Source organism: Heliangelus exortis, chromosome 1 (assembly GCF_036169615.1).
Source record: "Heliangelus exortis chromosome 1, bHelExo1.hap1, whole genome shotgun sequence".
In the NCBI taxonomy this organism is placed as follows: domain Eukaryota; kingdom Metazoa; phylum Chordata; class Aves; order Apodiformes; family Trochilidae; genus Heliangelus; species Heliangelus exortis.
In genome coordinates, this window is record NC_092422.1 from 56,382,259 (window position 1) to 56,394,291 (window position 12,033).

The 12,033-nt window shown below is 36.5% G+C and overlaps 1 protein-coding gene across 2 annotated transcripts in view; it reads left to right on the forward strand.

The window, feature by feature from the left end:
• The window catches only part of MYO16 (myosin XVI), a 368,492-nt gene that overhangs the window by 150,995 nt on the left and 205,464 nt on the right, over positions 1-12,033 (forward strand). For both annotated transcript variants that reach the window (XM_071743005.1, XM_071742997.1), the window contains exon 5: positions 5,530-5,638. In XM_071743005.1, the coding sequence (XP_071599106.1) occupies positions 5,530-5,638 (109 nt within the window). The remainder of the gene's footprint in view (positions 1-5,529; positions 5,639-12,033) is intronic.

Below are 12,033 nucleotides of genomic sequence, written 5' to 3' on the forward strand. Positions count from 1 at the left end.
AAGGATGAGTGAATTTCCAACTTCTCTGACTGGTCTAGCTATGAGAGGAAAGAATAAGCAGTAATGGCATAGCATAGATTTGTATTAATGAAAATGTCTGTATTTTAATAATTATATAAGTGTATTGGCATAAAAAATTTGGCACTGAGTTACCTACTGATTTCCTTTAAAGTTTGGGGTTTTTTTTCATTTTTTTTTTCAGAGATATGTAATGTCTCCTCTTCAATTTATTTTGTGTGCCCAGAGGACACTTACGAGGCTCTGTATTCAGCTCTGGTTCTCTAGGCTGCCTTGTCCCAGACATGAGCCTGACCTTTTTATTTGTGTTGTTATGATGTGGGATCAGGCACGTCGAAAATGAATTCAAACCTTTACTCATATCACAAGTTAAGCTCATCCAGATGGCAGACAGTTCCTGCTTCTTGGGAAAGAATAATTTTGGTAATGTGACAGGCAGGGCTTTATAGACAGTAGCAACTTACAAAGTTTAAAGCCCTGAAACAGAGCAAAGATTGCAGACAGCTGTTCAACAATATCTTTCCTCTGTGAGAGGTAGGAACTCAAATGTGTTGCAGGTAACCACTGACCTGTAGCTGCTGCACTGGGTCAGCCCAAGATACAGAGCTCTGCTTTTTGATAATCCATTGAAAAAGAAGTGAGAGGTTTTTTCCATTTCTTTAGGGGAGGATTTGTTTTCATGAATGATGCTCTGATATGCCTGCCCTGAGCAGGAGGATTTTTTTCTCTGTGTTTTCTTTGTAGCTACAGAAGCCCACATAAAGAACGCATGGAACATTTGTTAGTTTATTTAATGGCAAGTATGAGAGAGGCAGTTGGTTCCTTTCAGTTGTTGTTTGATTGGTGATCCACAGATTTTACTCCTGAATCCCTGTATGGAGTTTGGGTCCTTGTTCAGATTATTTTTCTGAGAGACTTGGGAAAGAAACAAAAATATTTCCAATTCAGAAACTCCTGCATGAAGAGACTGATGTTTGCATTTCTTCAATACTTTTGAAAATTCAGGTTTATATAAAGAATAATTTACTGAGGAAAATCTTGTCTCTTGTTGTTGCCTAGGTCTGATTTCCATTAGGGTTGGGTGGTGGTGTTTGGGTGTGGAACTCAACCACTTGTAAGCAACTTGACTGCCTGACAGAAGTTACAGCTTATTATTTGTAAAACATAGTACTTTGAAGCTCAAGTCATCAATCTTGACTTACTGAAATTCCCACTTAATCAAAGATCAGGTGTATCCCCTCAGGCTGCAGTGATGGAAACTGCCCTAAAAAAAAAAAAGATGAAGAACAGGCTTGTGAACGTTGCTTTTGTACAGCTGAAATTTTAATTTATTTGTTTTCCTTTGAGATCTATAAAAGAAAAGGGGCTGCTAGGATTAGCTGTAGAGCAGATATTCATTCCTCTTTGGGGAATAGTTTTCTATCAGACCCACTCCTGTCTTACACAAAGGGAGTACGTTGTCCTTTTTTTCTTTTCTTTTGGCAGGCTACATTAAGGGGCATTAAAGCCAAAGCAGAAGTTGGAGCAGCTTTGGGGTGATTGTACTGTATGACATGGATAATAATGGAACTTACATATCTTTATAGATGGCTGATAAGCATTTGCAGTCTCTATTCTGTTATCTGTCAAGTCTATGAAGGGAGGAATAAAAATAAATATAATAAAATAAGTAAGGTGCATGGTAGAGTCATAGTCCTGAATCTGCTCAGGGGAAGAGAAAGGTCTTTTCATGGGCTTCTTTTGACCTTTTATTCTCAAACAGGTATCCTTGCTTTACTTTGGAGTTGATAGAAATAAATTAGCTAAACCCCCAATAATTTAAGAATCTGCAGTGCCACTGGGAAGGGGCTTCCTTAAAGATTAATGTGGAAAAGGTTAAAATGAAAGTATGCTAATGCAATTAGCAGTCTGAGAGATGATATTTAGGTTTAGTAAATTAGTTTCTAGGTAGCTCTATACCCAAAAAGAGAAGAAGAAAGTAGTGACTCAGATTGTGTGTATCAATTAGCTTCTTATTAAACAAGTAGAGCTGATTTATGGTAGGAAAGGTAGGGGAGCTGCCAGCAGAGGATCTATAGTTGTAATAACAAAAAACTTAATTTGGTTTTTTTCCCAGTTCTTCTAGTAACTAAGTTGTTATTTCTGTGAAATTATTTCCTGCCTACAGAAAGTCTGTTGTTGAAGAGTTGGAAGGAAACCATGCTTTTGAACTGAGTGCAGCTGCTCAGTCTCATTTAATGATTTATTTCATTGTCTGTGGTTTGCTAAAGTGGAGAAATCTTTTTTTTTGAGCCCTGCCCTGGGAACTGCTCCTGTTCTGGTTAGCATTGTGAGTTAGTGAAAAGTGTGATCCACTGCTAATGACCTAAAAAATGGTATTATGTAAAGCAGCTTTATCCCTTTCACTTTGCTAATGATTTGCAGAATCACAGAATCCTAGAAGGGTTTGGTTTGGTTTGGACAAAAAAATGGATGTATGCATACAGATTGATACTGTGATAGTGTTCACATCCAACCTACCTCATGCTATACTGCTCCTGAGCTCTTAATCTCTAGGGTCACCAGTTTTGCCTATGTTTTGAATTTAGGTATTCTGCTCAGTTTGTCTGAAATAAAAATGTACCTGAGGTTCTGCAAATCTGCAGAAATTAAAACAGGATTAAAAAATACGAAGTGTACCTAAGATAAATTGAAGTCTTCTGAATCATCATTTCTGGAACTAGAAGGGAAACCTTTATCTTCTTTCCCTAGCCAAAGGTATTTTCTCTTTGGCAGCAGGCTCTGATTTCTGGTCATATGGGGACAGTCTGTGAATCTGGCACCATCTACTCAGTTATTATTGATCACCAGGACTCACTCCCGTATGCTTTCTTTACATAAGGATATTGTTCTACATAGCAAAGCATGCACTTCAGTTGTATTTTGCATTCAGTGTATTGAACTAGGTGTCTTTGGGAACATTCTTTAATAATATATTCAAAGGTGTTCCTCCTGCAGACTTTCTAAAATAGAAGCAATTTATCAATACAGAAAAATATTTTTCTCAAGAATATTTTTGTATTTATGGGATACATCAGGTAAAGCTTTGCAATAAGTTTATCTTTTTATTGAGAAATGACTTGAGAAGAAGAATGTGTTTAGAATGGGTAAGCAGTAACTTTTCATGTACACCAAGCACTGCAAGTGGGTGTATAAAACATCTGAACTGAAAAGGAATAAATACAGAATTGCGTTTTGAATATAAACAGGGCATGCATGTAAACTTGGAATATCAGCAGCCTGGGGACAGTGTTCCTCATATTTCTTCCAAGAGCTGTGAACAGTAACCTAGGAACAATTTAGGATTGTATTCAGATAATCTGAATTCCATCTCCATCTCTAATCATATCTGGGTTTCTTTTTCTCTGTCCTCCAAGGCCATATATGTAACAACATCACTCAAGTTCTTTAGCCCAAACTCTACCAGTGGTCTCCCTCACTTAATAATGGGTCTGGTCCTGCTAAGATCTTCTTTTTAATCATCTGGACAGTGAGACAGAGCACATGATGCAAAGCTAGGTGGCATAGATTACACATCATGTTAAAAATGCTTATTATTTAAAACAACAAAATACTGTTGGTTTTTTTTTTTTCCCAGCAAGATACCACTTTTCATTGTGCACCATTATCCAGGATTGCTTCTTTACCTGAGTTCTGAGAGTTTATACCACCTCTGCTGCTACAGCCTTCACTGAATTTAACCTTCTCTTTCGGAGCACCTCATTGCAAAGAGTTCTTAAGAAATTAGTTAATACAGAGGTACCCAATAAAAATACTTGCAGCTGAGTAATTTCATGTTAAATCCTGCTCTCAGTCATATTATATCTTAGAAAAGGAATGAAAAGTGTGCTGCTGGCTAAAATAATTATACTTCTTCCTGTATTTAATGTCAAAAGTTTTCTTGTTTCTTATCTCAACAAGGGAGAAAATGTATGTAAGTTTGCTTTATTATTATTCTCCTGACCTTCTTCAACACTGCCTGGAGAGTATTTATATGCAGGGAAGGATAAGTACCATCAAGACTTTTTGCTTTGTTAATTTTATGCAAGCTAACTCGATAACAAAATGTGTTACTTCTATCAGCAGACTCTCACAGGTCAGTAAGTAGAAAGCAAACCAAACAAAGACCATGCTTCCTAGTAGAAAAAGTGCAATAAATAGTTGTTAAAACACCCTGCAAAGATATTATGATCTTCAGATCCATCCTTAACTTGATTTTTTATCATGTTTTTAATTTTTTTCTGGCAGGACAGGCAAGAAGAAATGTATTTTCATTGTACAAATATAAGATTTTATACCTTCTTCTTAGAAAGTAAGCAACTATACCTTCTATTAGTAATTCCCTGTTACAGTTGACCTCTGCCTCGGTGGTTTTAAGAAAGTCTGTCCTTGGTACCCTTAATTCTTATTAACAAAATGTTTTATCATACAAGCTGGTAAGAAAAGTAATTAAATTTACCAGAGGTTGCTCTTATTTCATAATTCCTTTGCAGTTAAAAGCCATGGAGAGAACACTTGAAATGAATTAAAGTTAGGGCCTCTTAAAGAAGATAGATGACATTTCACTATAATGTAAACTTTTATGTCCACTAGTCATTTTTTAGAATATTTTTCAAGGACTAGAGCTTTCTTATGAAAAAAAAAATACTAAAAATCCCTTCATAGGTCAGATTATTACACTAACAATACTTCACATAGAAAATACAGATTTTCTTATTGTCCTGGCTTGTTTGAAGCTTCTCTTAATTCCCATCCTACCTGCCCCTCTCTCCCTTCTGCTGGTTCCTTTTAGTTGTCTCTTTTTTGTATTGAATCTTGAATGAAAGTTAGAAATGTCAGGTTGACTCCTATAGGGACTACAGGTGAAATCAAACTCACTTCCATTCTCACCAGTTGGGGACAAATGGCAATTTAAGGGATGGTAAGGGATGGTTCTCTTTGAGGTTGGAGTGATGGATGAGGCTGTAAGAGGCTGGGCTGGCTGGCAGACAAGGTTATCCCTACCAGCTGTCTGCTCATCCCTACTGCATGAGGGTCTGTGCTGCTTGTCAGTCAGCTTCTGAACCACCACTGTTTCCTGTGTAGTGTTTTAAGACAGGCTGTAGCCAGTGGCAGCTCACTTTACTTGAAAATGCTGTGCTTTCTTACTTGAAAATGGTGCTTTCAAAATGCACTGATGAGCAGCTCAGACATCTCTGCAGCAAAGGCAGGCTGGACAGATAGAGCAGCAACAGTGTCAACTGTGCAAAGGAAAGCCAGCCCTTTCTGACATTCAAGAGTCCTTTATTTTGTCTTTGGTTTTTGGCTTGTGTTTTGTGTGTATGTCTGTTGTTTGGTTTCAGGTTATGACCAGCCTGAGGTCTAAGAACCCCAGCTTTGAAGTGATCATGAATGGGAATGTATAAAAACCCCAGCGGTGTTTTGAGGTTTCACTCTAAAAATCTGGAATGTTTTTTTTATTCTTGTCTGCAGGCTGGAGCAAATGTGCTGCTGCAAGATGTTAATGGAAACATTGCACTTGATTATGCCATAGAAGGGACTGAATCTAACAGCATCCTCCTGATGTACTTGGAAGAAAATGGTAAGTCAGCTCTTCAGCTTCTGGTATGTTTTGTGAACATGATATAAAACCAAAAGGGATGGATATTCATTTGAGGTAAGTCAGCCCTGATGCCATATGAGTGTGGAGAAGAAGCTTTGGAATCACAGAAGTTTTTTATGCAGCATCCAATTTCATGTTTAGGAAAGTGGTAGAAAGAGCTTGACTGTATGAGGTTTGATTATGTCCTAGGAGCTTCATGTTGCAGATGCTTCAAAGGTAGGTATCTATAATGGGTCATCTGAATTGTGATTTGAACTTCATGCTTCTTTCCAAGTGCTGTGAAGGGAGCACAGAATGTCTAGCTGAGATATGGAAATCTGCTACACAGTTTAAAAGTTATGACATTTACACATTTACAGGTCTGTATGTGGATGTATAGTATTAATTTTATCTGCTACTAGGAAAACACTGGCAAACACTGTTAAATTTGTTCTGTGCCAGGGTACCATTGCTTTGTATGTTACTGATCTTCTTGTTTTGCTATGAAAAGAAATTTGAGGACTCTGAAATGTAAGGTGGGGAAGACTACCTGCTGCAAATTCCTGCCAAGGCAAGCCAGCTAAGAATAGCCCAGGTTACCTAGGGCCATGTTGGGTTGGAAATTCTACAGTCTCTGTGGACTCCCATTCCAGTGCTAAGTCATATTAATGTGATTTTTAAAATATTACTATTTTCAATTGAAATTTGCTTTGGTGCAACTCACACCTGTAGCCTCTTGTTCTTTCACAGTTTACCTCCAGGAAGTAAAAAAAAAGCTAGGAAAGTACAAAAACTAGGAAGTACAAAAAGGCCTTTTCTTTTTCTTTTTTTCCCCCCAGTCTTTGTCCTATTTTATTCTGAACCTAGTTTATTATTACACTCATCAAGAAAGTCCCCCTGGCACATTCTGTAACCTCTGCTTAGATTAATATCAGCTTTATGTTTTAAGGCAAATCTTTTGTTGTATTAATGCTATTTGAAAATATCAAACTTTAAATGACTGTTCATGTGTTCTCTTTGCTTTCCAGAGGCAGAATGTTTTCTTTTAGAAATGCATTAGTGAAATTCTGATTATGGCCTATGATCCTTATGTTTCCTCCATTTCCTTCAAGTTGTTCCATGTATTTAATGCATTGAAGTCTGCAACATTTTTATTTACTTCCTTTCTTGATATTTCATCTCATAGTGGATTAAATGACTTGGATATAAACTACAAATGACAGCTACTTCTTCATTCCACACTTGACAAGTGACAGGAGTTTTTACATTCACTGTGTAATTTGGTTCCAAAAAAAGAGGTGTTTTCTTTTGTTCTCCCAGATCTCAGATTTCAACTTTCAATAGGACAACTGTGCATTCCAAGAATTTCAGCCTTGTTATTTAATCTGAGAAAATTTACCTCTTCTTTTTATCTTTTAAGAGCTCTCTAAATATCCTACACATCTGAAAGAAAAATAATATATTTCTTGTCTATTGTATAGCAGGAGTTTATGCAATAGCAGATTATTACAAAAAACAAATAAAACCATCTGTTGAGAATATTTTTTTAAGAATAACTATGTTTAAGTAACACATCTAACTAAAAGTATAGATGGCTTTTTTTTTTTGTGCAATGACACATGTACAGAAAAAGAGTGATTATTGTTTTTCTACAAAGTATTCCTTTGTGTTCACTTTCTGAGGGGTAAATGACATTAAAAATCCAGTTAAAGGTTATTGACCTTCGATAGTAATAAAATGGTAATAAAATTTTCATGTATTTAATCAAAATCTTTTATAGTATTACAAGGTTTGTAGATACCAGATTTGTTTTGTTCTGTGAATATTAAGGGGATCATATTCAGGTGTCTCAGAAAATTGACCATAGAGACACAATAATGTACAGGTCCTATACATTTAGAAAGTTTTTAGTGGTTTAAATTATTTAAAATATCACGTAGATTTCACAAAAAAAAAAAAAAAAAAAAAAAAATAAAAATAAAAAAAGAGACTATGGCTTCTTGAATTTTTAATAGCAAGTGGATTAAGCCTTTCTTTTCATCTGCAAAGAAAAAGGAAAAAAAAAAAAATTCTGTCATGCGGCAGAAAATAGAACCTAAAAAACCTGAAACTAAACTTAAGCACAGAATTCTATTCTGAAGACAGTGTTTAATATTAGCCAGAAACAAGCAACTCATACATTACTACAATAAGGAGAATTGCCCTGGGGCCAAGAGTTAACAACATAAGGGAAATAACTTCTGCAGGAAAGGCTGACTTGGAAAAGAAGTAGGCAAAAAATTAAGGAAAAATTTACTGTAAGACCGACACTATAGAGTAATCTAGAATGTGATAGGAAGGTACAACCAAAAATTATTTTTTGTTTAAAATTTAGAGTAATTTAAAAGTATTCATAACATCTGGTGTGGTGGATTAGTCTCATTTGATAGCCAAACTCTCACCAAGCTGCTCACTCGATTTTCCTCCTGAGGACAGAGAGAGAAAATAGGATGAGAGAGCTCATGGGCTGAGATAAGAAAGGGAGATTCCTTGTAAGTTACTTTCAAAGGCAAAACAGGCTCAGTTTGGGGAAAGTTGATGATTGGAGTAGATTCAGGTAGGGAGAAGCACAAAGACAAATATTAAAACACTCTTTTTTCTCAACACTCACTCCAGTCTGCTATATCACCACAAGTGGCACAAGGGGGTGAGGTAACTACAGTCAGTACATAGCAGCTTCTCTTTGCCACTTCTTCCTCTGCACACTTTTTGTCTGCTCCAGCATGGGTTTTTCACATGAATACAGTTCCTTCAGGAATGTCCACCTGCTTTGTCTTGGATCCTCCATGGGCTGGAGGCCATCTCTTCTCTGACACTTGAGGCACTTCCTCCCCCTCCTTCTTCTCTGACCTTGTTTTTCCCTTAGCTGTTTCTCCCTCTTTTTTTCCTCTCTTCTCTCAGTGCACTGTTTTCTACCCTTCCTTAAACAGAGGTGCCACAATGGTCTGACAGGCTCACCTGTGTCTTGGGATGGGTCTGCTGGAGCTGACAAGAAATGTCTGTGGTCAGCTCTCTCCTACAAAAGCCACACCAGAAGCCCCACAGCTGCCAATATCTGGCCAATACATCTGGTCATATGTTTCTCAACACTCTGGCACTATTCATGGGAATAAGATCAAAATCGAAGTCCCAGTTATGTGTATTTTTAATCAGTTTTAATTTCTATTAATCAAAAGTGTTGACAATATGTACAATAAAGCATTCTAGCATTGAGGTTGTTCTACAGAAACCCTTAAAAAGATCTTGTAATCCAACAAGAAGGGAAAAATCATTCTGCACCCTTTCTGCAGTGCACCAAAGAAAAGCAATTGGTATTCATCAATATAATTTCGGAAAAGTACTGCTCTAGACTTTCATAATTAAAACTATGAAATACTTTTCATAGGCATTAAAGAGTTACTGCTAACATACAGCAAGAACTGACTAAAATGTCAGATTGTTAACACTAAAGATCAGTGAACTCAAGCTAAAGCTAAATCCCCTACTATATTTTCTTTTTTAGAACCATATGCAATGTGATCCTGACTTCTGCTTAGAAGTTTTCCATTAATAATATTGATGTAGTAGGTTGTCAGAAAAACAGGCAACCAAAATACAAACAGCCTCAGGGTGCTTCACTCTGATTCGTGCTGATTGGCCACCACATAACTGTAAGATTATCACACAGAAAAAAATAATTCTGCAGAGAGCTTGATTCATTGATGAGAGCAGCTAGGTGATGGTGTTGCTAGCTAGTGAGAACAGGGGAAGAAATAACATGTTTTGGTAGGTCCCTTCAAGTCCTAAAAATTAAGCACACAGGAAATCGAACTCATTGAAAATGTTGTAGTTAAGAATGCTCATCTCTCTTTCCTTGGCCCTTGTTTTTTCAAATATAAGCTTCAGTAATTTACCTTAATTTTTATATTTTCTAACTCTTGGGAGACTGACTTTGAAGTCCTAGATTCTCTTAATATCTGTGTATTTCCAGCATTCAAATGTGTAGGCAGTTAAAAGTGATTTAAAGAAAAAAAGCCCATCATATGGAAACATTTTGTTACCCATATGTTTCTGTCAAAGGGAAAACCTTTAAACTCACTGTGCAGACTTTTGGCACTGAATTAACATTTTAACTTATAGCTAGTAGTTTAGGATCTATTTTGTGTCTGACACTAGATGGAAAACAGGCATCTAGTAACATAACATTCAAGATACATCCACAGATGAATGCTTTAGTATTGTACCTTGATATCACGCCAGTCTGTTAAAATAAATTGCAAAAATTATTTTTATTTTCACAGAAATTAAGAAGAGGAGTTAATATATAGCTGAAAGGGTCATCAATATCAACATTATAGAATAGAGGAAAAAAATCATGTTTCAATAGAGTGTGAGAATTATCTCTTGGATGTCAAGAGGAGGAGGAGATGAGAATTAATTTCTGATAGCATTGCCAGGCTAAAAGAAAATAAACTAAGCATCTTCCACTAAGCTAATGTAGTGATATCTTTATAGGCAAAGAGGTAGAACTCAACAGTCACAGTTGGTACTTCTGCAGATTTAGAGCTACAGGCCTCAGTAGTTTTGCAAATACATAATTTTTTGCAGATATTGAAAATATTGGCTTCTCTTCTCACATAATAAATGTTGCTGAAATATATCTGTACATATGCTGACCTTTGAAAATCTGAAGCATGTAATGCTTCTGAAATCTGAAGTGATATACACATGAGCTACTGAAGAATGTAATTTAACAAAAATAATGTTCTTTAGAAAACCATCTAGTAAGCAGCCAGAATAGTCCTAAAGCTTTAAGCAACTAAAGCTGGATAAAGTAACAGGCACACCTGAATATTTTAATGAATGAGAATGAATATTTCAAGAGCAGTACCAGGACTTCTTTTTATCATTGATTGTTTGTGAGCATATCTATCCTATACTACCCTGCACAGGAGAAAAATAGAAATTCTAAGCCATAGTGTCCCCGAATTACAGAAGAGGTCAAACAGGCTCATCACACTTGGGATGAGAAGAGCCTCACTGTGTTAGCAGCTCTCTGCAGGAAGGGCAGATGTAGACAGGGTGAGCAAAAACTTCAGTAAGAGAAGAGATTGGCTTCTCAAAGCAAGTTTTTATAGTACATTTGTGTTTGCAAGACATGATTATGTGACCTCTCCTGAAGATTATTAAGACCAATGGAGAAGGAGAAGTTAAAAAAGAGCTGCTTCTGGGTTTGTGTAATGAGTGTTTCCCAGTTGTGGTTGTGTGTTTCGCTTTGTAGTGGACATAGGAACTCGTCTTCCCGTTACAGATGGAGAAACTTCTTAGTACTGAATATTTCTGAGGAAACTATTATCTATACAGTTTCTCAGTTCTGTTTGTCATGCACTTATTTATTGGTGCAACTTTTTGCTTTCCCCTTTTTTATCTGAGGTTTTCACATTTCTTTAGTTTGTCAGTTCTGTAACTTTATGCCAGAGAGGGTGAGAAAGGCAAAGCACATGTAATGACCTTGTCAGGTGCTTTTCTTAAACAGTGAGAAGTAATGCATTTTGTAGCTTTCAGGTTTTGCTCCTGCCTGTCACTAGCACTGATAGTCACCACCAAATGCTGTGCCCTAGAGTGACTTCTGTTTTAACTGTTCCTTCTCCATCTCATCTCTTGCAGAATTTATGAGAATGTAGCTCTTGTTCTGATTTTACTTGTTATTTGGAGCATATTCTTCATCCTATGCCTTTCTTCTTGATTTTCCATTTTTTTTTTAAATGTGAAACTGTTCCCATAGTACATGCCAATTTGGTTTTCTTCCTCTATTTGTTCATGCTGGCTGTCATCCCATTTCAGCTGAATATCTAAACCTCATTTCCTTTTTGAAAAGCAACATGAAGTTCATTCTTTGATTCAGGCTTCAAGAGTTGCTACTGGATGAGTAACATTTTGTTGTTCCATTTAAACTCATGAGAAGTATCACTCATAGGGAATAGAAAATAGACTCACCAGAGTTACAAACTTCAAGGTTAAAGGGGAGGCTGTTACTGACCAGGTCTCACTGAGCCACAGAGAATGGTCCATGGGCCCACTTGGTAAAGCCACTTCTCAGCTGCCTGCTGTGGAAGCCTTCACTTTGAAACCTAACAGTTCCTGGGTTCTTGGAATTCAAAATTCTGCAATTTTAAGAGTGCAATTTGGATTATTTTTTTCATGTTTTCATTTGATTTTAAAGAGGCAGAGGGAGGGAATCTCTGTTGTTTCTGTAACACTCCTTCAGAAATTTAAGTCTATGAATGTGTCACTGTAGTAGCTCACTTGTCAGGCTATTTACTGTTTTTTTTTTTTTTTTTAATGAAATATGTATGATTCCTTTATACAACTATTAG